Source organism: Falco peregrinus, chromosome Z (assembly GCF_023634155.1).
Source record: "Falco peregrinus isolate bFalPer1 chromosome Z, bFalPer1.pri, whole genome shotgun sequence".
Lineage (NCBI taxonomy): Eukaryota > Metazoa > Chordata > Aves > Falconiformes > Falconidae > Falco > Falco peregrinus.
In genome coordinates, this window is record NC_073739.1 from 53,566,149 (window position 1) to 53,592,912 (window position 26,764).

Genomic DNA, 26,764 nt, shown 5'->3' on the forward strand with positions numbered 1-26,764 from the left:
TCATTTATTTTGTTTTCCCTTCCAATTTTCTTTACTCTCAATCAGTGGGAATATGATGATACTACTGAACATGTGAGTAGTTTTTTACTGGCTAGAAAAACAGCCTGTGCTAAGAGTTTGGGAATTATTTTTTTTTCCTTTTCTGCTTGTTGCTTGTAGCCTCCTTTTATTTTTTTGAGTTTTCTTCGGGTTTGGTTTTAGTGTCATGCCCCCTCCTCCCTGCCCCCCAAGTCATTTGCACAAATGCATGCTCCTAACATCAAAGGTTTCTCCGTTATGGCAGTTTATTTTGGTTTGGATTTGGTTTTGTTGGGGTTTTTTATTATTGTTATTAATATTTTTTTTCTTTTCTCAGGAGTGTGAGGGTTACTGTTGCTTGCTTGTTCTCGGGTTTAGCATGATGCCAAAATATACAGAACTGGTTTGTGTTTTCTTCTTTTTGATTGCTGTCACTAACATTGCCTCACAATTCCTCTTAAAAAGAAGTGGTTCAGAGTTGTGTAGCAGTAGTCTGATTTTTATGTATTAATTTTAAGGGTTTTTTTTTGTCTACTGAAAGTTAGTCAGTTGTACTTTCTTTCTTTTTGGTAATTTATTAAATGTATTTTATATGCTGTCAGGAAAGCCAAATGCCCTGCAGTGTTTATGCCTAAATAATAGTTTTTACTTTACCCAAAGCACACTTTTAAATGACAACACTACGTGCAATTCTACATCTTACACCATGAAGTAGTGTTTGTTTTAAATTAAGCTAATATCTGCATCACTCTTTACAATAATGACATTTTTTTTCCTTTTACAATTTTATGCTGTTAATATCAGGTACAGTGTCTTTATGAAAGATGAGAAGTCTTTCTTAGTAATTTTGGCCTTTAGGCTCCATTCAATTCTGGGGTAGAATCTAAGGAGGGTGGGGTTTTTTAATGTGTTTTTATTTTATTTCAACTATTTTGCCTACTTGTTCTGATCATTACCTTATTATTTCTATATTTTTTTTTAACTGACTGTAAATACAATGCCAAATTCTAATCATATATGTACTAAGCTCATACCCACTATCTTGAAAAATGCATTTACTGTGGATAGTCTGACCCATAATTTTTATATTAACTTTTATGGTTGTTGCATCTGAGGCGTGTGTGATTGCACATTTGCTATTTATTCTAGATGCGTAAATATACCATCTCTCTGGCAGCAGTGAAATTTAGTGTAAATGCATTCAGGCATGTGAAAATGCAAAGAAGTAGTCCAGTGATTACAGACTGGAAGCTGATGAGTCAAGAACTTTGGGCCAGTCAGTTGCCTCCAAATACTATCCTATATTTGCATATAAAATTTGTTTATATCATGAGTGTCTAGGCTTACATCCCCCTGGATGCCCTTAGGGAGTGATGGAAGTTTAGTTCTTTTCAGGTGGCTGACCCTTCACCATACTCTGTGTGTGTGTATGTTCTGTGCGCATGTGTAAAAAGATCCCCCTGGTTTGTTACTTCAGTTGGATCTTGCTTCCTTCCAATTGTACTACCTGGAAAGCTGCTTGTTTTGTAGCTGCTGTCATTTGTTTGAGGGCTGTCAGATTTATTCTTTGACCAGATATTTAATGGTGGTTTAAGTAGTTCTTTTAGACCTGAAGAGTGACTTGTTTCTGAACTCCTTTGAGGTACTTAGATGCACAATCCAACCAGTGACACAGGTTGCAGTGAGTGTTACGGAAGTGACAAACCTTTCTTGTTTAGCTAAACCATCGTTGTTTAGCTATGTCTTACTGAGTACTTCTTAGGAGTCATTTTATAGCTGTATCAGTGATGTCCTGTAAATGACTAAGTTAAATGGAGTTTCTCGTATCTACAGATGCATGCTTTTCACAGTATCAGTAGCCGTCCTTAGGCAAGGTATTTCAGAAGGCTTTATTCACTGTTCACACCACTAGGCCTCTGGCCTTGTTCCTTAAACTACCTGAGGCATGCAATATAGAAGTGTGCTGGTTTTTGTTGCTTAAATGAGTGAAACATCTTTCATTATGAAGTATTTCACACTGAACAGTCTGTTGGTGCTCTCAAATGCTTGCTATCACTGCCAGCAGCACAAAAGCATGCACACTGTATGTAATATACAGCGCTTGTCTGGAGGATTCCATGCTCTTCTGAAAAACAATCTGGTTTTGATAAATTGTTCTTGTTTTGTTTCATCTTAGGAAATGGTAATTTCTGGGCTTCAGCCTGAAACTACATACTCCTTCACTGTGACAGCCTATACAACAAAAGGTGATGGAGCACGCAGCAAGCCCAAACTCATATCTACTACTGGTGCAGGTAATAATCACATACATGTTAATCTCTGAATAAATCCTTTGACTTTTCTAGTCAAAGGATTGTGATCCTGCTAGTGTTGTGATCCTGCTATTTGGAAGTCTCCAGTTGTGTAAAATATGTTCATGGGATGTAGAGTTTTCTGTTTGGCTCTTCATTTATTTAGATTAAAACAGAACCAGCGTCCCGCTTTGTCCCTTTCCCAGTTCAAGATGTGGACAAAACGTAATACTTCATACTTTCTAGTAGCTCTTCCAGTCTGATTCGTGTCTTCTTGGACAGTTAAAAATAGAAAATCAGAGCTGAGAAGGGTATTTGGATAACTTGTGAAGTGCTTTCCTGATCTTTGTGAGAGCAACAGTGCTGCTGCTTGTCAGTAACAACATTGAAAGAACCTATCTGTATGACAGCCACAACTTATCTCAGGAGAAAAGAAGAAAGCAGAGAATTAGAAAACAGAATGAAAGTCCATTCTGTGAAACACTGAAATCCATATTGCTTCAGTGGCAATGTGACACATAAACCGAGACAAAACACACCATGCCACTGTGTTCAGTCTGCATTTGATCACAAGTGGTACTAGATGGTGGGTATCTGACTGCATGACCAATTCAGCTGATTCCTTTAGCACTGATGGGACAAATGGAATTGCTTTTAGATAAGGAACAAAGTTTTGGTTTGTTTGTTTGTGGTTTTTTTTTTTTGTTTTGTTTGTTGGTTTTTTTATTATTTATTTTATTTAAATGGTCAACTGTGGCACAGCTTAACCAAATGATGCTACTACAGACTTAGTTTGGTATTCACCTACAGCTGTTCACAGACTGTAGGTGTTCGTTTTCTGCATTTCATAGTGTAGTCACTAAGGATTTTCCATTACAATCACATGGAAAAATTTGTAGCATCAATACAAGCTCTCTTCATAACAGTGCATTGTTTACAGTAATATATAAGGTCCAAAAGGCATTTGTATTTGTATTTATACTGATTGACTCAATTTTTAAAACAGTCCCTGAACGTAAAGCACGTCTTGTACTAATATCAAAAACATCTAAATCCTTGTTTCATCAGCTTCCCTGGAAAAAAATCTCAGTCTCAGTGACTAGATATATCATATGGTTCCATTTCAAATTTCAGAGTACCTAGTAGCCATTACTCTTGACTGATGCTGAAACTTGCCCTCCAACTTCTTATCTTTCCTGAATTCTCGTGGTCTGGGGAAAAAAGTAATATATACTTCTGGCTTGCATTTTAATTGATTTAAGGAAAAAGGCACTTGATCCATTATTCTTTTTAAAGTTCAGTTCTCAGTTGAAATAAACACAATTGTATGGATTGTAATTTGATTAGTTCCTAGACATAAACATAAGCTATGCAAACCTGCTTGCAAAACTTAAAGCTTCTTTGCATGTAGTCCTTATTGGCTACTGATGTTTCGCTCTTCCAAGAAGATCTCTGATGCTTCTGCTTTAGAAAGACTAACAAATCCCACGTCCCATAAAACCCTGAGTGACTGAAGAGTGACTGAGAATCAGAGAAATTATTGTAGATGTAATACATGTTACACTGTTCTTGCTGTTTGTTTCACCCTGTGGACAAGTAATGTTTGTTCCTGGCCATAGGATAACAGCTTTTTGCCATTTTGCTCCTTTATACATTCCAGCATGTATGAACAGTTTTTCATTTGCTGTTACAGCTTGCCATGGCTGAGCAGGTTTTGTAAGGAAAATTCCTATGCAGGTTTTTGAAAAAGGAGACAATAAATAGTCAGTACCAAGAGTTTCCAGCCCACTGTCTTTCGGTGAGAGTACATCAGGCCAGTGAAGGAATGATGCATTAATTCCAGGTGCTTGTATGTCTGAAATACACCCTCCTATTCTCTGAGAGTTTTCATTTGATTTATCACCCCCCCCCCCCCCCCCTAAAAAGTTGCTATTCAAATACTACAATAAAGCAAATTAAGGGTCTGGCATGCTAGTCTAATTTTAAAAGGTTTAAGTCAGGTGTAGCTTTATTAGAATGAGTGAGATTATATCCATAAGAGATGTGAAAGCAGACTAGATGTCTAAATGTTTACTGGAGAAGATTACTATTTGTAAATTATTAAGATGATAAGTAACTATGCAGCTGTGTCCAGTTAGTGATCCAAAATCATCATTTACAGTTTTATGTGGGAAAGATTCACCAAATTTACAGTAACTTCACTTGTTAGTGAAGTCACTGAATGCTGTTAACATTTTCACTCCAGAATATGTTTTTGCCTTATATTCAGTTTCCTCTCCTAGTTTTTGAAATTGGATGGAAGACAAAATGTTACTGAACATTTCCAAGCTAAAGTATTTCAAAATGTTCAAGTCCTTGAGACAGAAGTTACAAAATGTGTAATTAAGAAAATCTTGATATCATTTGTCAGTGATATACAACTTTTCGGGAGATTTTATCAGACCTTTAATTTCTGGGTGATATTAGTTGAAGAGTCTCATAGCACAACAGCTTGTCCATTATTTGAAATTTACTCTCAGTGCTAGATAGCGCTCTTGAAACAAAGATTTCAGCTAAGAGGAGAAAATTATGTTAAAATGGTGGTGTGCTATATAGCAACTGGCAGAAACTTTGGCAAAGGCAATTTGCATGAGCTTCTACTAGTAACAGCATGTCATCACAACTGTTCGGTGTAATGACTGTTGCAAGGGGGTGTGAGGGACATCATGCTGTATAGTAATGGAGGTAGATTACACTAGATCAGAGAAAATATTTTTTCATGAGCAATTTCACTTCATTTGGCCTCATGGCAAATTCAGGTATTATCAGAAGAAGTTTCTAATTCCATGATGCTACTGTACATAGGACTGTAGAAAGTGCAGCTGTTTGTAGCGTTCACAAGTGATCATACTAAAAGAAAATGTTAACTGAAAACTATCTGAAAATAAAAAGAAGAGAAAAAAATCCCGTTCTCTATCAATAGTTACATGTTAACAAAAAGGAAATCCATACACTTTGCAAAATCAGGTAGGCTCCATATTAAACAACAACAACAAAAAAGTGACGATTGTTTTTTAACACTTTAATCACAGAGTATTTTATTGGATAAGTAAGCTTTATTTGTTCCCCTGTTCTGATCAAGAACAAGTAGTAATTTCTTTCTTTCTCTGTAGTTACCACAAAGGTTAAAAAATAGTTCTAACTGTGAGGTCTGCCACAACAAAAAAAGCAGTTTATCACAAAAATAATTTAGTGATACCTTCCAGCAGTCTCTCCTCTAGAAAGCTGAAGGAGTTATTATTCTATTTGTGTGGAGTCTTCTTTTTCATATGCTCCATTGGTTTCAGTAATAGCTGTAATGTAGAGAAAAATATGGCCTGCAAAAGGCCTTCACAGCCTTTTCTTTGTTCCGTAAAGGCTCGTCATAATCAATGAGGAAAAATCAGAGCTAGTCAAGAGATACATACTTTATGCAGCAAAAGTGCAGGAAAAAAGCTTGCAAAATTCCTGGGAATAATACTTGCAGGTGAACTCTGCATTTAAAAGAAAGGATATTGGGAAAATTTACATTTATTTATATAAAACCCAGCTATAAATCTTACGTAATTAGAAGCAGTGTCATGATTTATGTCAGATATATTGAGGAAAGAGCTTATTAAATGCAGAGTTTTCTTCAAGCCATGCCATTACTCCCTCCTTATTCCGAATTCATTATGGAATGGTAGTCAGAACTGACAATAAGAATCTGATTTTCTAGGTGCCTGAGAACTGAAGATAAGTAATAAAATCCATTGAAGTGTTTGAAAACAGGAACCAGAGCTCACAGTGTAGCAGTTAAATTTACGTGTGATGTCTTCGAATGCAGATGGAACTAATTAGTCTTCATGGAAGACTATGTTATCGTGACACTACTACTCCCAAAACTATTTTGGTCTCTTGACCTGTCAGGCGTTGGTACACAGTGAACACCAAATTTCTAAATAACTATGGATATGCTTCATTATCAAAAACGTCATTGTAATAGAAACAGACTATTTTGAATAGAAGTATTAATGAAATTATAAATGAAATATGTATGTATAAAAATTAATATGAATAAATTAATAAATAAAAATAAATATATAAATTAAACAGAAACAGTAAATGAGGATAATATCAGGACTCAAACAATGCACACCATATAAGCTGTATCATGGGATTTCCCCCTTGATAAGGGCTAATTTGATCCTCTACACCAAATGTCCTCAGCACACTTACAGTCTGAATTTCTCTGAAAGACAAATCATTAGTTTGGACCAACAGGTCCCAGTTAAGGATTTGAGTGTATTTAGTGTGATGGTTAAGAAGAGCTTCCAATTTAGTCTTCTTCAGAAGAAATCCAGTTCTGCCAAGACCATGCTGGAGACTAAATCATGTGTGGTAAGCCAGGACAGTGAAGAAATTAAATTCCAAACCGTGCTACCACTCCAAGCTAAAACAACCCATGATGGAGGTGATCTGTGCACGGGAAGTGGAATAACAGAGTTCTGTCATACATAGTAATGATAGTTGATTACAAGGTTGGTCTGACTTCCCTTCTACCACATTTTAGCTATCAATGGCAAAAGTTATGTTAGACACATCTAGGAACTTGTAATTTCCGCATTACTATTACTATTATAATTATTAATATTATTGTGCTAATCATTATTAATTACTAATAATTATTATTGATTATTGCTATTGTTATTATTATATCATTACTTTTCCATTTACAGGAATAGCAGAGATCTGTCTTGGATTAAATTTGTGAATACTTATGACAATATTCTCTTTTTGCAAGAAATTATTTGTAAGTGAGACAGAACCATTCATAAAATGTCTGAAGTTTTACTTCTTGACTTGTGTTCCTAAGTCCTGTGCCTCTGAATGTTCTCTGTATTTAGAAATAATGGTAAGGGAAGAAAACAAGAAACGGTAGTAGCTTTACTATCATAGCTCATTATACTGTATGATGACTCAGTAGTACAGGAGGCAGACATTATTTCTTCCATAAGACAGTAATTTGTGGAACTAAGAGTGAGGGAGGAGAAAATCTATGCCTATGCCTGCTAAAACATATCTCAAGAACTGTACATGCAATTCTGTTTGTATTTATCATCTTTAAATAAAATTGTGCTACAGTTCCAGGCAAACCTCGGCTTGTGATTAGCCACACACAGATGAACACGGCTCTAATTCAGTGGCACCCTCCTGTGGACACTTTTGGCCCGCTGCAGGGTTACCGCCTGAAGTTTGGTCGCAAGGACATGGATGCATTTACGACCATGGAGTTCTCAGAGAAAGAAGATCACTTCACAGCCACAGACATTCACAAAGGAGCTTCTTACGTCTTCAGGCTCTCAGCTAGAAATAAAGTGGGCTTTGGGGAGGAGATGGTTAAAGAGATTTCTGTTCCTGAAGAGGTACCCAGTGGATTTCCCCAAAATCTCCACTCGGAAAGCTCTACTTCTACATCAGTTCAATTAACTTGGCAGATGCCACTCTTGGCAGAGAGAAATGGCGTTATCACCAAATACACTGTCTTGTACAGAGATATCAATGTTGCTTACCAGCCAGTTGAACTCCCAGTTGTTTCTGCTGATACCACTATGACACTTTCTGGCCTAAAACCAGATACCACATATGATGTTAAAGTACGTGCCCACACAAGCAAAGGGCCTGGTCCATATAGTCCAAGTGTCCAGTTCAGGACACTACCCGTGGATCAAGGTAGGATTTGTCTGCTTATGGCGTTGACCTTTAAAGGAGTATCGGTCTTTGGATATCAGTGTTTTTGAAGCTGTAAATAAAACTGATCGGCCCATTCATAAAAATAGGTTCATCAAACACAAAAGGTAAAGTATGTAAATCTTATATGTTTTGGATGCCTCAGAATTCAGTTGTCCCTTGCCAAGCAAGTTCTGGCTAACATCTTCAGTTTTTGCAGGTAAGAAAAATGCACATGTTGGGTTGTTACTATCTAAGTGTGAGAAAGAGTTAAAATGTGATATTTAAATCTGAGCAAATAGGTAGGAGAGTTGAATCCTTCTTGGTTTTTGACCTACATGGAAAGCTGATACTCCCAGGTAGCAGTGGAAGTATAAGAAGACCTAAGCTCCAAGATGTTGTTTATATACATTGTTTTTTTTTTCCAGCAGTGTTTGCAAAAAATTTTCATGTTAAAGCAGTAATGAAGACTTCTGTTTTGTTGTCATGGGAAATTCCAGAAAATTACAATTCAGCTTTGCCTTTCAAGGTAAGTTACTTCCCATTTGTGCAAGAGAAAGTACAGGACCTACAGAATGTCATTCACCTGGCTAAGTAGCTTACTGACCATGTGGATTTTGTTGGTATTGCTCTGTTTAAGAATGCAAACTAATTTAGTAGTATTGACCCAAGCTGTTGAATTCAGTCGTTTAACAATATGAGCTTTCCATTGTTGTAGGTGTATTTCCAAGTCACACTCATTCTGGTTATTATGCATGGTGTGAACACTTTGCTAATTTGTAGTTCATTGATAATATATTTTAGATAAAAAAGTGAAAGAGTATTTTTCTTCTTTTTAGTCACTTCTGTGGGAACCCTAACTGAGTACCATTATGTTTTTTTTTCTTCTCACCTTTAAAACATTTTTGTGTTACAACTCTTTTACTCCACTAACTATAGCATTAGCCAGATAAAGAGACTCAGTGTAACCCACATTCTGGCTGGTATTTCTTCTGCATCATTCTTCATCACTTGTGTCATCTTAGGCAGTGGCAAGTGAAGAGCAGTATTTTATGAACTAAGTACTGCAATAAACCTTTCTGAATAAGGAGTGTGAACAAAAAAGTCTTACTTTTTTGTTAACTTAAACAAGTGTGCCTTCATATAAATGCTGGGTTCAAGCAAAATTACTGAATTTGAGTAAGTGACATTGCATTTTAGGAGTGCTTATGTTGCTTTAAATTAATGTAGTTCTTTTTTGCCCCTGAAAGCGAGTTTTAATTGCCGTAGCGAATGCCATACTTACAGCCTAAAATGCCCAGTAATTTTAATTTTAGATTTATAATTTGGTTCATTCCTGAATTCAGTACAACAGTATCAGTTGCCTTCTCTTGGTAACCAAAAACCACCTTCAATTTGTATATTAACTTAGATCCTTTATGATGATGGGAAAATGGTGGTGGAGGTTGATGGACGTGCTACTCAAAAGCTGATCACTAACTTGAAGCCAGAGACATCATATTCATTTGTGCTGACCAACAGAGGGAATAGTGCTGGGGGTCTTCAGCACAGAGTGACAGCAAAGACTGCACCAGATGTGCTTCGCACCAAACCAGTCTTCATTGGAAAGACCAACTTAGATGGCATGATAACTGTGGAACTTCCAGAAGTACCTTCAAATGAGAACATAAAGTGAGTGAATGAATGACATACCATTGCTTTTATCTTCAAAAAGATGGTTATTCTTACTGTTTATAAGATCTAGAGCTATAGTGGTATACCAGGGCTTTATTCTTCACAACAGTACAGAGAGTAGAGCAGTCCACAGTAGCATTTAGACTAATATTTGATAATACTAAACTGGGAGGTGCTGTTGACTCTCTTGAGGGAGACAAAGAAGCCTTGCAGAGGGATCTAGAGAGATTAGACCGTTTGGCAGTCATCAGTGGCACGAAATTTTAAGAACAAATTCCAGATTCTGTTGTTAAGGTACTTGAATGCATCCAGTGGAGAGCAACAAAGCTGATGAATGGGCTGGAAGGTATGTCCTATAAGGAGCAGCTAAGGACTTTGGGTTTGTCACATTTAGAGAAAAGGAGGCTGAGGAGTAACCTTATGGCTCTCCAAAGCTTCCTGAGAAGGAGAAGTGGAGGGGGAGGTGCTGATCTCTTCTCCCTTGGATCCATTGATAAGATGCATGGGGATGGTTCAAAGCTGCATCAGGGTATGTTCAGACATACAGAGGCATTTTTTTTACCAAAACAGTGGTCAAACCTGGGAACAGGCTTCCTAGAAAGGTGGTGGATGCCCCAAGCCTGTCAGTGTTTAAGAGGCATTTGGACAATGCCCTTAATAATTTGTTTTAACTTTGATCAGGCCTGAAGTGGTCAGGCAGTTGGACTAGATGATTTTTGTGTGTCCCTTCTAACTAGGACTATTCTGTAAGTTTGTCACTTAATGAAGTATGTAAGACTGAGTAAAATTTAGGTAGAAATACATGGAGAAAGATTGTCCTTGAGTCTGTGTCTTTTTTTCAGAGTACTTTTGTGTTTCATCACTGATTTCAAATAGCAAAGAGGGATTAAGGAAGCCAGTTGTGTTTTGAACAATGTATCTTCTCAGGAAAAATGGATAACCCATAGATGGATCGCTGCCTGGCTGCAGCACCTTGAAGTACTCAGCCCCAGTCACCCCAGAATTCTGTGGAGTTTTAAAGAATTGCAACTACACTTAGATAAATTCACATAAACAAATTATAAAATTCTTATTAAAAGAAAAATCTCAGGTCCTCTCCACTGGTCCCAGAAATTAAAAAGGATTTTTTGCTGAAATATTTGGCGAAGAGGTTACTATAGGTTACTTAGGTTTTGAGGGAAAAGATGCTGTGGAGATTTAAACAGCAGAAATAGGACTAAAGAGCTGACAGCACACGGTCAGCAGGGATTAGGAATTTTAGACAATAAATATTTGCCAAGAAAACATGAAGCATGGTACAATCAATAAGTGTTACTGCTCTGCTTATAGTGATTCTTGTTGGTCTAGAAGATTCTCATGTGTAATATAAAGGAAGTGGGGAGGAAAATGAACAAGTTATTAAGTACTGTTGGGGATTCAACTTGTCCTCTCCCTGGTGGATTTTTACTGATGGCTTTGTAGAAGGCTGCTCCCCTTTTTCATTACTGACTAAGGATTTTGAGGCAGGTGAGGTTAAGAAAGAAATGACTTTGAGACATTAAAAGGATGAAAAACTGAAAAATGTAGCCATTATCATTAGATTGAGTAAGATGCGGTCAGTAACAAATGCAGCTAAGGAAGACTGAAGATGGAGTAAGTCAAAAAAGATTTATGAGACAGACCATTCACAGAGAGAAAGAAGTGCAGGGTAGCTGGTCAAACAATAGCAGAAGATAGAAGAGGAAAAAAAAGGTGATGCCATTCTTCTATGTAGTGTAAAAAAATGAAAAAGGCTATGTGACATCAGGAAAGGTGCATTAAATCTATGGGGTCCAACTGCCAATTTTGAAAATAATGTATCTCCTCCTTCTTTATTTATTTCCTAAGAAAATATGATTAGGCTTGAGACAGAAAAACGAAACAACAACAAAAAGAATGACTTGACCCTTGGAAGCAGGCATACCAAAGCAACTAGATGCTGAACAGAAAAAGCTTATTTGATGCAAAAACTAAGATTATTACAGCTATAGTCTTTGCATAGGAAGAACAATTTTATGTAATAATTATGTTGACTTTTTATAGTTGTTCTTTCTCTATGGGTACATTATAAGCTCATGATTATCTCCATCTTACTATGCAGTATTATACACTGAGAATCTTTCAATAATACTAATTACGCAGAAGGTGAAACAGTTAATGGTTTGCTCTGATGAATTATAGGTAAATACTAATGGGATTGACGGTAATGTTATAAAAGCCTTTGTATATTTTTTAAAGTTGGTAGAAGTAATTGTCATTATTTCAATGTCTGGTGGTGATGCGGCATAGAAATTGGAGCAGAGCTCACCTTATGCTAGGTAAGATGAATCCCTTTTGCTGGTATCTCATGTGAGCAATTTCTTCATTTTCCTGTAGTATTTTGGGCTAATACAAAGCAATTTTTACATCTAAAGGACAGTTCATGTTCCTCTGAATCTCTCTGAATTCATCTTTGCAAAGTCTTAGAACAGAGTTTTATGGAAGACTTTAGCCTTTGTAGTACTCAGTAGTTCAAGCAATATCCAAGGAAACCCTCCATTTCCCACCCTCTACCATCTCAAAAAAAAAAAAAAACAACAGCAAAAAGCCAAAACAAAAACAAAAACCAAAACCCAAAACCAATCAACCACACCAGAAAACTCAAACTCAAAACAAACAAGCAAATAATAAAGAAAATAATAAATCATGTTTTTCAAGAGACGCTACATTTTCTGGAGTTAGCTAGAAACAATAGAATTTTGTTGTCCTTTACAGTTTGCAGGACTTTATACTTATGTGAACAGTTTCATTTTTCTGCTTGCTGTTGATGTACTTGTGCTCTTAGCTTTAAAATACTCTGTATGTGCTGAAAGGCTTAGTGGATGATCAAAGTTATGAGTGGGAGGCACACATGAAGAAAGTGTGAAAAAGTGTGAAAGTAACATTTACATGCTGGATGTTGCTTGATTGGAAAAAAAGTATGAACACTGTTAGCTTAAAAAAGAAAAAGAAGGAGAAAAAAAAAGGGATAAGTAAGAGACTGCTATGCAGTTCATCCAGCAGATGTATCTGTTACGTCTGAATGACATATAGTGGCCAGTTCTCAATTGCTTGTCTTGATTCTTAGGCATGTGTTAAAGAAAAGTTATGTAGCTTGTAGTTTTTGTATACACAGATAAATCTTCATTCATCAGGATTTGTTGTTTGTATAACCAAAGAAGTTTTAAAATACATACTCACGTTTAACGTCTGGATTCAATCAGTCTTACTAGTTTTGAAGAACAACAATGTAAAAGATTTTTTTATCATATTTTTACTATAAGAATGTATGCTGCAGATTTTACATACTGTGGAATATTAATGGATACAGCAAGCAAGCAAGTTAAAAATCTGTGGCCAACCCTTCTTGTTTCCAGCATCTCCTGTTGGAGCTCAGCATTTCTACAGAAAGATTTCCCAGATTTCTTAACACAAGAATTAATAAATATGTACTGCAGTTGTTAAAAAACGAAACTTTTGTGACATTTCTTTTATGGGAAGGGGATTTAATTAAGAGGAGATCATTAAAATGGACCAATGGCATGTGCTGGTATGTAAGCAAGATAGTTTATAGAGTCACTTTAGACTGAAGTAGATTTTCATCATTTGTAAGGCAGGTCCTTTTCTGTAGACTCACTTTCATTAATTACTTCAGGTTTTTCAGCTGCATTGAGTGAGTAAAATGAATAGTCAGTGCTGTGGAAGATTGGATAGTCTGTAAAAAATTGCAGACAGGAAAAGAAGAAGATGGTCCATGAGACACTAAAATTATCTTCTACAATGTAGAGCTAGAGATACCTTCTTAATATTCTGTTGTGAGAAACAAAGGAAAGCAGCTTCTTTCCATCTCCTCTGAGATGGAGAGTGCTTGCCTTTTGACAAGTGTGTTTATCAAGAAGATTTACATTATACCATCCTGGATGTCCTGCTGTGTGATTCTACTGCTTTTCCTCACACTAATGTGAAATTATGGATCTGCCTGACATGTATCCAGGCTTTGTGAAGGAAACAAGGAAAGTGCCATATCTCCGTTACACTAGAAAGTATAATTTATTAGTCTCCATTGTGGAGGACGAGGAGGAGGAAGATATTTTCAGGAAAATGTTTCTGAGGAAAACTGGTAAATGTAATTTGCAAATCCTAGCCACAAAGACAGAATACCTGAAATTCTCTCATCTATAACTGTGAACAGAATACTTAAGTAGGTAAAGGTGATGGTGATTGATTCTCAAAAGTAAAGAGTGTGTGGGTGGAGTATATGCTATGTCTTCTTTAATTTCTGTTTATTGACATCACAACAAACACATTATGTTATCCCACTATTCTGATTATACATGAAAATGGGGAAAGATGGGGTGATAATTGAGAATTAAATATATGGTAATATGTTTTAGTTTAGGGGTTTGGGTTTTTTTCCCAGTGTGGTGGTGACAAGGCACAAATATCCCAAAGCTCTTGTCTTTCAAATGAAAAAATGAACAGCAGTCAAACACATAGGCATTTTAGAACATTGTAATTAAAGTTTCTTATACATACTTATATGTTTACATGAAAAGGCAGGTAATTAGTCCCATTTGTTTGTCAAATGTTTTACGCTGGATATGTTTTCAAGAATGTGAATCTTTACAACTGTGTTTGGAAGGCTGCAGTAACATAATAATGAGAAAAAGTTTGCTTTCAGCATACCACTGTTTCCTTAAGTTCCTCTGAACAGGCATCCACTCCACCAATTTCTATATTCCTTTTCCTTCAACCTCACTTTTGTCCAACTGTTTTCTTTACAGAGGTTATTACATAGTTATTGTGCCTTTAAAGAGGTCTCGTGGAAAGTTCATCAAACCATGGGAGAGTCCAGATGAAATGGAACTAGATGAGGTAATGTATGGTTTTGTTGTCGTATTCTTCTTTATTAAAGAAACAATCTTATTAGTGGTATGTGATTAACTCACCAGTTTTAGAAGTTTTGGTTGTCAGGATATTTTATATTTATATTTGAAGTAGCCTGTGGGGACTGGAACAGAAGTTCAAATTACTTTAAATTAGAAGCCGAGAAAGACATTAAGTTGCAATAAAGCACACAAAGTGTCTGATCTTTGTTGATATTAATATTTTACTTTTTTCCTATTGTAAAGCGTAATACAAAAGTGCAGGAGGTGAAATGGGTTGTCAGCAAAAGCTAAATCACCAATGATATGAACTCTAATAAAGGTCTGGTTCATTAGTGGGGTGTTTACTAAGCCTGTAACAAATGCTAATTTGCAATTTGCACTGCAATTTAACATTTGACCTTCTTGCAGTGTTTTTACCTGATTCTCACATACTGGAATGCTTCTGGTTAGTAAACTTTTATGGTAGTCTCCATTCTACTGACAGTTTGTTCTCAGAAATAAATGAATGAATTAGGAAAGAGCAACTCATGATGCCATTCAACATGATAAATTATATTAACCCAAAGGATGGAAAGGTACTTTCATTTTAGAGATAAGCCCAGTAATACTACAAATCAATTCATTATGTTATTAATACATTAGTAATTCCAGGAAGTATAGCATCAGCATTCAGTCCTGTCTTCTGTTATACTGAAGGACAATATAGATCATGTGAACCTGTCTTTCTTCTTTCAATCTGTTAATCTGGATTAATACTAATATTTATAATTTAAAATATCTTTAGAGAGAACCATATGAAAGCACTATACAAAAGACAGGTGGTGTTGTTATTGTTGTTATTGTTGTATCTGGCTAGTATTTTAGATCTCATTCAGATGCTATGGTAGTTTGTACATGTAATATTTCTGCAATTCAAAGACCAGAGATCATAGTCAGAGTTTCTTTACCTCTGATTTAGTGATCTTTTGACTGGATTTTGTCTATTTTTCCATTTTATTTTGGTGAATTAAAAGAGTTTTATGTTACAGAGATGTGTCACCCTATACTTCCCATAATACAGTCCCTGGGAAGTAATGAATATTAGTGAGCAATCACAAGGGTTTTTTTACCTCCTCCACTGACAAAGTGGATATCAATTTCAATTTTTACACAAAATTGTGAGGAAAATAAAGATCTTCACCAAACTAACACTGCTGCAGAAAGCTTTCAAAAAATAAAAAGAGCTCTTTCGGTCTTAGACTAATTTTCTGGTCAGAAAAGGCAAAGAAGAATATGTACGAAAACAGGATGATCCTTAATCAGAATATTAAAAACAACTGTTCAAAGGAAGGCATGGTTTTCATTACTGCTGACTGAAGTCTGTGTTTCCTCTTGACCAGCTTCGTTTATGCGATTGTCTCATTTGATTCAATTGCAGCAATGACTGGCTTTGATCTATTAACTTCTTCCTTTTGACAGATCTTGGATAGTAAATGCCATCAGCTCATGATCATAGTCCTAGGTGACATCAAATACAGTTAAGCAATAAAACTCTGACAGCAAGATCCATACAGTAATGGAAAACTGATTTAATATTACCACATACTTTTAACATCCAAAGACGGTAGTCACATTCAGCAGCATTAACAGATTAAAGGATAGGTGCCAGATGACATTGAACTTTTTGGCAATTAAATTCTACGGGTCCTGCTGATTCCCATAACAAAGGGTCATTTTAATCATACTGCAAGTTGCAGTGCATTAATCTGTATAACAGATTGATAAAGAGCATTTATTAATTCAGAAATATTTGGGTCAGGATAGGTTGTTTCCCACTTCTACTGATATAATTGAGACCACATTGTAGAATTAATGGTGGAAGAAATAAGATATGCATTGACTGGAAAATGAATATTATTTCTGATAAAGAATGAAAACCCTTGATACATCTTTTACAGTTGCCAGCAATACGTATAGTAAGTACTAAGTAGGGAAAAAATTGAAAGTAGGCAGAAACTGTATTTCATGCTAACTCATCCAGTTTCTGTTACTTAAAAGACTGGTTTAGTTCCAACTTTAGGAAATATATGCTTATTGTTAATTAGATGTACTATTCCTGAGAAACATGTGAAAGCAGTGACACAGTAACTAAATTTAAGGAAAAAAAAAACCACAGATAAACTAACTACACTACACTCTGAGTGCATATATTTTTTTAGTACAATCTCAGGTGTCTGGCTAGTATCAGAAAGGGTAGGGCAATAGGTTTTCCAAAGAGCTATGTCTCAAATACTTTGCTTAAATTTTCAGAAGAAAAGTATTTGCTGAAAACACTACTCTGGAGTGTTAACCCTAGTACATTACTGACCAGTCCAAAAGACTCTCCAGCCTTATTGTAGTTACCTAATCTTCCTGATTTCTTGAATCTCAATTCTGAAAGAAACTATGGAAGTTGCAGAATCTTATAGGGGCAGACAGTGGACAAGATATTGTCTATCTGAAAAAATAGATATTAGAGATAAAATATTTTTTATTAACTCAATTTTTTTTTATTTTGCATATCATGAGATCTATTGTATTTAAATAGATATGTCATGCAAATAAAAGAAATATAAACAAATTGTTATGATTTGCTGTAGGTATTACCTAGTAGGGATACTTCAGATTTGTAAGCAATAAAACCTAATCAGAAGCCGGCATGAATTCAGCAATTTTGTTGGAATCCTGATATAAAATAAAACAGAAAATATATGTGCAAGTAATGATATTTGGCAACAACCGCATTATATATGAAACATGAATGAGGCCAGAAGTTCATCTGAGGTCTATTCAGTCAAGTATCATCAATGTCACAGACAAAATTTTTATCTACACACAAACACATCTAAGTTTAGCTGGCCTTAGGTGATGAATAATTACCTTTGAAAAAGTTAAACAGATTTTGTTTGACTCAGGCTAATTAACTTTTTGCATTCATAGCCAAAACTCAGCTTCTGATCACTTCACCCACTGTAATACAGTACTTCAGCATTGTTATCTATTAAATGTATGCATTTTATGTTACTAATTTAAATGCAAGAATGATTAAGGTCCAACATTTCTCTTCCCCTTTCAATTGCATTCTAATTATGCATTGCAGTACTCTTGCACTATTTTGACATTTTATTATGAATTATTGAAAATATAAATTGTAAATATGGTGTCTTCCTGAAACATAAGATAAAGAGTGTATTTGAGGTAGCCACACAGATAACTTTAAATTCCAGTGGAGACTGTACCCATACACAAAAATACCAGTTCTTTTCAGGGATGGCTTAAGCCATGTACTTCTCCACCTACTACAGTACTTACAGCTCCTAACTTCCAGTTAGTATACATATCACATTATTATTACCTGGGTATCTGCCTTTGTGTTTGAGCACACTTTAGTATAGTCAGCGCTCAACACTCTGCGTAGCTGTTATTATCCTTATAAAAGATGGCTTCACATAGATACAAACTTTTCATAGAGTGCTTCCCTCAGCAGTTCTTAAAATGGCTGAAGCAACTGAAACAAAGTTGGGTCAGTCTCTGCCTCATGTTCTGCCTTCAGTAACTACCCAGGGCGTAGGAAACTACCAGCAGATGTAAGAGTCACCTTCAGTAAAGCAACTAAATAGAAATCTTATATTACAGTTCTCTACTGCCCTCATTTTTATACCATGCAAATTTACTCTAGCTGCTCATTAAACTGTTTAGGAAAAATGAAAGAGAAATATGGAGTGCTGATTGTAATAGAGTCCTTGAGTAATGAATAATGAGTCCTAGTCTCAAATTATGGCCAGTTCTTTTTTGCTCAGGGGATCCATTGCAGTGTACCAGCTTTTGTGTTGGAGCATGGAAATTGGTAGAAAACAGACTCAGCCTTAAAGCTGGAAAGCAGGTGACTGCGTACTTCTTGAAGGGGTAACATCCAAATGCCCTCCGTGCTAAGGAGGTTTGGATCCATGTGGTACAGGTTGCTTCTGTGTTTTATCTGTAGCCTGTGTTTGAAATATGTACTTCAAAGAGAAGGGGTGTTGAAGTACAGTATTAAAAGCTTCTGTCTCGGTAGCACAGTGAATACTAAATAATTTTACATGCATCAAAATTGTTAATTGTGTAATTGCAAAACACAAGATCCCATGTGGGGAAGGCAAGAAGAGGTCTGAGGCCTAACACTGAAGAAGAGGCCAAAGAAGGAGAGCACTTTCCTGACTAATCATGTTCTTTAAAATGAGAATGCATACTGAAGATGAGATTTTAATCTCTTTTTTCATTGATCTCTGTCTAGCTCTGGAGATTTGTCTCCTCCTCTTAGCAAAGAAGTTTCTGCTAATATGTTGTATTAGCACTGTCTGTGTGCTGAAAAGCCTAAAACAACTGTGTGACCTTGGAAAAATTTATTATTGTCTAATAGTCTGTGACTACAGGACACTGAATAAATTTCTTAAGTGAAAAACAAGGGGAACCATAAAGAGGCCTTAGAAGTCATCACTTACTACCCAGGAAAAGTTCCATCCCCTTGTAATCAAATCAGATTAATATTTGTTGAGTGCCAGTGTATCTAAAGTGATAAAAGATACTGAGTAAGCATTTGTCTGATTTAATAAGTAACTCATCAATGCATTATACCAGCTGAACTGAAGTTCCTTCATTAATTAGTATAGGCTTTATAAATTTGAACCTAGCATCTCTCTTGTCATAAATGTGCTGATGTAAATTTTAGCTTTGTTCATCAGAAGAAATATTTTATGAAACAAGGTAAAGTTATGGTTTGAAAGCCAGATTAGTTAAAATCTGAAGTGTGAGTTGCGTATGACAGGGTGGTAGATAATATTTTGTAGTCTGGCCTTAGAAAAGCCATCTTAGGATTCATCGGTCCTGCTACTGATTCCTTTCACCATTCTATTGTATAGTGTACAAACACAATTTTTGGTGCTTTTGAACAAGTAAAATAGCCATCAGTATCACGTTTGGGATGGAAGATACGTTTACAAATCACTATCACTCCTATAAACTCTTCTTCACTTAATTTACTGTTTCTGAAGTACATTGGAAAGCACTCTTTTCTGTGGGATAATAAGATAATATTGACAGTGTGTTTGGTAGTTCTCATATCAGAGAGAATGGGGGGTGGGGATGGGATGAAAGGAAAAAAGAGCTATTAATCTGTTCATAGGTACTTTGTATTGAGTTGTATTTCAGAGTTACCAGAAAAAGTTAAAGTTAATATAAATTGATTTTCAGAAACTGGGAATTTTTTTTCAGTTTTGCATTTTTTATTCCTCATTTTTAAATAATGACGTCATATGTGTTAGTAAGTTTTGTTTTATCAAACAAGAGATAAGATAGTACCTTGCATATTCATTATGCATTAGGGAAATGATTGACCCACTGAACATGGTACTGGTTAGGCTGCATCTTGGAGAAAAGGAGGCTGAGGAGAGACTTCATCTCCCTCTGCAACTATCTGAAAAGAGAGTGCCGGTCTTTTCTCCCAGGTAACAACTGACAGGATGAGAGTAAATGGCTTCAAGTGGCACCAAGGGAGGTTTAGATTGGATATTAGGAAAAAATTCTTCATTGAAATGGTGGTCAAGCATTGGAACAGGCTGCCCAGTTTGAGTCATCATCCCTGGAAATATTTAAAAGATGTATAGAAGCGGTGCTTAGTGACATTGTTCAGTGGTGGACTTGGCAGTGTTAGGGTTGCAATTGGACTTCATGATCTTAAAGGTTTTATCCATTGGAAATGAGTCTATGATTCTATTCTATGAATTACTTTATGTATATATGCATTCACGCATATATGTGATGTGTAATATGATATGTGTATATATATATGTCCTCAAGGAAGAGATATTGCTGTGTTAGCTTTTTGGTGCCCTAGAGACAGCAATATCAGAAACTGAAAATTGATCTAATTGTTTTATGTTTGTAGTCTGCACAGTACAATTGCTATCTAGTATTGTATTTTAACAAAGATGACAAGGAACTCAGGTTTTTGCAATTGATTTAGTGATACTGATAGCCCCCATGAAATGTGAATATATTGTATTTTTGTAGTTCCTGGTCATGCATTAAATTTTCTCATTACATTGTAAATAATTTACATTAAAACATTAAAATTGTTTACAGTTATTTTTCTTTTCTTACTTTTTCTCTCGCTCTCTCTCTCTCCCCACCCCCACCCCACCCCCACCCCCACCGGCCTTTCATTCTGAAGCTGCTTAAGGAGATAGCTAGGAAGCGCAGAAGCATTCGTCTTGGGAGGGAAGTTGAATTAAAGCCATATATTGCAGCTCACTTTGAAGTTCTTCCTACCGAGTTCACATTGGGGGATAAGAAGCATTACGGTGGCTTTGAGAATAAGCAACTGCAGAGTGGTCAAGAATATGTCTTCTTTGTGTTGGCTGTCATGGAGCACTCAGAATCTGTAAGTTAGTTAACATTTTTAAATCCAAAATTACCTTTCCACAATAACGAAAACAGCTTTCTGTGCTTCTTTCACTTCCCAAAACCTATTTTTTTTTACAATATAAGTCAGGGCATCACTAAAGCAAGTGTTTCCTTGCTTAGTTTGAATTAATCCCTTTAACTTTTCTATTTTGCTTGTGTCTTTATTTGTTACTTCTGTGTATAATGGAAACCTAAACATCACCTTTTATTAGCTGTATTGTGATCCTTTGCAAATTACATGCTCTGCTGTTTGAGATCATTGACACAGGTTCTGAGGCATGAACTTCACAGCAGCATGTTTCTCAACATGTTATAAAAAGAGTTCCTCTTGTGTATTCTGCTGCCATTGAATAGTGGTGTTAAGAATCAGGATTCTTGGGAAGATCCCTTGAATCAGAGACATGCACAACTAGCCTCTTTAGTTTGTTATTCTGTAACAACTTGATCTGTTGAACTGTTAGAAAGTTAGAAAATAATTCAATAAAGAAAATTCCTGAGGTAAGCTAAATAATGAACTGTCATTCCTCTTTATGTAATTCACCTTGTAGTTATGTCCCTTTATGTGTGAATTAATCTACTGCATGTAATATAGTAAAATAAAAATAAAAATAAAAAGACAGAAGTAGGGCTGTTGAAAGAATTTGCAATACACATTAATAGTTTGACATACAGTGTAATATGGTATCTTTCTAATTGCTATCTAAACCTGACAGATGCATTTGCTGGCTCATCCACTAGAAACTCCTACACCAATAATTGGAATTCTAGTCAAATGCTTCCAATATGTAACCGTACAGTTGTTTTCTCAATGTCAACAGAATTTGTCTACTTAAACACTGTGAGGAAGTAGTTTCAATTTGAATATTTGTGGGATACGTAGCTTAATTTGAAAATAAAATAAATGCCTCCTGGAAGCTCTAACATAAACCAGAAGTTCCTCTTTCACTTTTTGACAGTGGCTGTGTAGACAGAGAGTTCTGAAGGTGCTGCATGAGAGAGTTTCAAACTACAGAGAGTAGACAGTTTTTGGATATTAAGTTTGATGATTGCCAAAAAAATGTGTGTCAGAAGCTACCTGTACTAAAACTGATCTTTTTGATACAAAGCACCATTTCTTATTTATTTTTCTATATTAATTTAAGGCATTGGTCATTTCATATAACCCTAAGATTACTACTTTGTTAGAGAGAAATCAGGATGAAAACACATGAATAAATAGGGGTTTATGTTTACAGCTGAAAATGCTGGTATGGCAAAATATATCCAGGGGTCTCTTGTTGAAGATTTCAAAAGGCATTACTACTCTTACAGTATGGACAATGTCTGGTTTAGCATGCAATCTGAAACATCTTTGTGATTGTCAGAGAGTGAAGAGTTTATAAGGGTGAATGAGCTTCAGCTTCTCTCAGTATGTCTGGTTTTCTTCTAGGACTATGGATCCCACTGGTGTATGAATTGTAATTCGGAAGGAGTGTTTTTCCCAGTCTTCAAAATGCTCTTTAGATAAGGTTTCTCCTTCAGGGAACACACAATTTCTCTGTTTTGTAGAATGGAAAACTTGCTTTACAAGAGGGCATGGGGAGGTCTGAATTTGTTTAACTTAGTAAAAGGGAAGCTGAGAGAACTTAGGATTAGAGTCTATAAATATGTTAAGCATGTTATCAAAGGGTAAGTAAAAAAAAAAAAAAAAGATAAATTTGGCAAAGTAATGAATGAGTTTAAATCAGTCATTAATAGAGGTAGGTTGAAAATTAGAAGGAAAATCCTATTTATTGGAGAACAGGTAGGAAATGCTGATACTGTTACCCCTCTGTATCCCTTTCCAGGAATATTTTTCTGCCTGCTCCAAAGGAAGAGGCTAAACACAAAGAATTTTTTACTGTAGCAATGAGCTTTTTTCTACTTTTTGAGAATACTGAAGCTGGGAAAAAATGTCAGTCAGCTCAGATTTTTCAGGAATGTAACATGGACACTCAAAACTGTTGTCAGACTTAGTAAAAGAGCATAATATAACTGGACATAGTTGGCATGGGTACTAGCTCTGTACCAGGTAGTGTGAATGTCTCAGCTTTGCTGGTCCTAATGCAGTCTCAAACCCAGACACTCTTTCAGCACAGAGCCCAAAACAAGGCCAAATAAAGTGTGAAAAACACACATCTCCTTTGATTAAGAGTCCTGGCTTAGGGCATCTTTCAGAATACAGTGCAACATGGTAAAAGAAAATCAACCTCTTCTCCTAGTTATCCTATTCTTTCTTAACTGGCATTCCTGATCTACTGCAGAATCAAGTTTTTAAGTCCTTTGCATGAGCTGTATTTCAAATCCTAGTTTAGTGCTGGTAGAGGCACTCCAGAAAAGACAAGAAATAAGTACAAACCATTGTCCACATCTGACTTTGCTGTAGCTCTGAGTTCTTTACGTGATCCAGATTTAGCAGGCTGGCCTCTCACCCTCTTCTATCTGTAATTTTAACTCTGCATTCAGCCATAGATCAGACATATCAGGTCAGACCAGAATAATAAAAAAAAAAATATATACTATTTTCTTATCACAGGTCTTATCCTAGGCCAGCTGGTTTTACACCATCCAGTAAGGCAAAGATTTCCAGCAGCCTCTGTTGTTTCATAACTCAAGTTCCATCCCTAAGAAAGACTTCGAGTATTTAACTTCTACAGTGGCTTCCCCTGTTTAAATTCAGATTGTCTCCATCTTCTGTAAGAACACTCTGTGACAAAGTTTTTGACTGTTCAAAATGCACCCTGCTGTTGCCAAAGGTTTCATTTTCTAGGAACCTCGGACATTCGGTACCCTTTATTTTTCTTTCAGAAGTATCCTTTCATATCTTGCTGGAAGAAACAGTGTTAAGCCAATATAAGACTAAATAAAAAGCATAAAAGAGTAGCCAATATGTTATAGTCCTCCTAATATTTTCTTATTTTAAGTTTAAGTTGCGAAGTGTCCTGTCAAGGACTGTGTTACCTCATTTGTCTGCAGATCACTGCTAATACATGGAGCACAAAATAGAGGTAGTGATAACAACATGCTGTTCACTTTACAAGTTTATATACTGCCTAACAAAGAAAAACAGAATTTTCATATTGCTATATTCATTGCATCGTTATCTTATATATATTTGTTTTAAATCTATTATTATTAATATTTTAAATGCACTGCTTTATCATTAAGTAAGATCTATTTTATTTGTATAGACCATGTATGCAACCAGCCCATACTCTGATCCTGTTGTTTCGATGGATCTTGATCCCCAACCAATTACAGATGAGGAAGAAGGCTTGATTTGGGTTGTTGGGCCAGTTCTTGCAGTGGTGTTTATCATCTGCATTGTTATTGCTATACTTCTTTATAAAAGGTAAGTTTATCTTTTAGTTTTCTTAACAGGCATGTAACTTCCTAATATATTGGCCATTTTATAACACTGTTCCACAGTATATTTTTTGTACTACTGTAGTGTCATTCCTTTGGGATATTTCCATATTTATTAATGGTTTCCAGAACACTGCAGAATTTTTAGTAGATTGACTGAAAGTTTCCAATAATTACAGGTATGTGGGTAATTTTTTTCTGCTGCTGACACTCTATTAACATTTCTGCATTTAAATGTTTTTTCCATTTTGCATACATTTATGAAGAAAGTACATGCTTGCATACAAATATGTATAGAATTTGCACATTTTACTTTTAAAAACTTATTTTTAGAGGTGTAATAATAATCATCAGGCATTACATTTAGCTTGATGTTAAACGTGATTTTCATCTCCACTCAAGTAGAGTCATTACTTTTGATGGTTAGCCTCAATTTGGCAGTGTACCTGTATGAACTTTAAGCTCTGAACTGAGAGACTAGGGAAACGTCAATAGTTGTTTTCTACTAATGTTGAAATGAGATCAAACTTCACTTACACTTCTGCCCATGGCTGGGGAATTGAAACTAGATGATCTTTTAGGTCCCTTCCAACCCAAACCATTCTATTCTATGATTTTTCACTGTCTGTGACACAGATGTATGTTTGCTATTACAGAAAGAGCTTTCCTTTGCCTTACAACTTACTAGATGAATACTGTGTATGATGCCTTAATGTATACATAGTAGCCTTTTACATTGTATATAAGTTCACAGAAGTCAAGATACTAAATCAAAACCAAACAATCAAACCCACAAATTTTATTTTAATGTTCAGATTTTGTTCCTAATACATTTTTAAAATATATTGATTAAGATCCATTGGGGAATATTTTAAAGATGCCTTGACCTCGGTGGGGGGGCACACTTGGGATAATTTCATTAAATGAAGTGTATCTTCTAAAACTAATAGGTATGATGCTATCACCTGCATATAAATATTTAAATTCTGCTAGCCTCTATGCTCTTCCCATCCTAATTGTCTCTAGTCAAATACCTCTGAAGTTGCATATAGAGAGCTGGGTTCAGGTTTTGGAAAGGGAAATCTCTGTTCAGCAGTAAAAAAAAAAAACAGTCTAGGGTTAACCTTAGCTTTAGATTTCAAACAGCTACACATTTATAGAATGTGCTTTTGGGACTGTAATCATACAGGAGCTTAATACACAGCCTATTGCTTGCAGATATAAAAGTTTCTGTTAATGCCTACTGTCTTTGCCTATCTAATCCAATTAGCAACCAGTGAACCTCTGTTTGCGTCTGTCACTTCAAAAACTGGTTGTTAGAGATGTGCTAAAACTGAAATACTCCTTACTTCTGATTATTTTGGAGTATTAAAAGTAAAACTTCTCCCATACTACAGAACAAATCCAAACAATAGCATATAAAGCAGATGTGTAACTGCTTCTGGAAATATTGATTACATTTGTGGAACCATAATCACAATCTTCAGCTCTATTACCAAAAACATTATAGGAATATTCCACAAATGAGCAGGTAAAATTTGTTCATCAGTAGTGTGAAGAGATTGTCATTCACTGAAAATGGGGGACACATTTTCCATCTGTTATTTACTACTGGTACTAGAACTGTTCAGTGTCCATATGTATTTATTTATTTTTGTATTTTCAGCTATAAGCTGTAAATTGTTAAACTGCACTGAGCTGGCAAATTATCTCTGAGAAATTATGACTGCAGTTTTACCATTCTGTGGTCCTCTGTGAACTTTTCATTTCTATTAAAAAAGTAATATGCAATTGGATATTTTTTTCTAGAGTATCTGGATTCAAGCTGACAGCTAGAGTTTGATAGCTTTACTGTCTGTAAAGCAGGAATAACCAGACAAGACAGTAGGGAAGTTTAGCATAGGGCTCTGAGAAAACAGGGAAATTTAATTTCTTAGTTAACTCTGTTAAAGGGAATTGCTGTGGCTACAGGAGTTGGACATGGTACAATAAAAAGTAGGGAAATAGGAATTTTCATGGATACAGGAAATTTTACAATTATATTTCTAGAATATGTTAGGGCATAGGTGCAACAGCTAGGATCGGGAGAGAAGAAAACAGAGGATAGAGGGTGTCTGCTTGATACATGAAAACACGTGAAAAATGTTACAAAGGGGAAGATGATCTTGAAGAATGTGTAGTCAGAAGAAGATGACTGGGAAATGACCCTGTGCTTTGAATTGCAAAGTGTAGTAACTCCAATAATGGTCAGCTGTGCTTATTTCCCTTTGTCCATACAAGCCTTTA

At 35.7% G+C, this 26,764-nt stretch overlaps 1 protein-coding gene across 10 annotated transcripts in view; it reads left to right on the forward strand.

The window, feature by feature from the left end:
• Positions 1 to 26,764, forward strand: part of PTPRD (protein tyrosine phosphatase receptor type D) — a 380,554-nt gene that overhangs the window by 263,256 nt on the left and 90,534 nt on the right. For 5 of the 10 annotated variants that reach the window (XM_027792790.2, XM_055791311.1, XM_055791313.1 and 2 more), the window contains 8 exons: positions 46 to 72; positions 2,195 to 2,312; positions 7,452 to 8,039; positions 8,465 to 8,565; positions 9,448 to 9,707; positions 14,531 to 14,621; positions 20,862 to 21,071; positions 24,304 to 24,464. In XM_027792790.2, coding sequence (XP_027648591.1) covers positions 46 to 72; positions 2,195 to 2,312; positions 7,452 to 8,039; positions 8,465 to 8,565; positions 9,448 to 9,707; positions 14,531 to 14,621; positions 20,862 to 21,071; positions 24,304 to 24,464 — 1,556 coding nt within the window. The remainder of the gene's footprint in view (positions 1 to 45; positions 73 to 2,194; positions 2,313 to 7,451; positions 8,040 to 8,464; positions 8,566 to 9,447; positions 9,708 to 14,530; positions 14,622 to 20,861; positions 21,072 to 24,303; positions 24,465 to 26,764) is intronic. The other 5 variants (XM_055791312.1, XM_055791314.1, XM_055791316.1 and 2 more) reach the window with 3 other exon arrangements.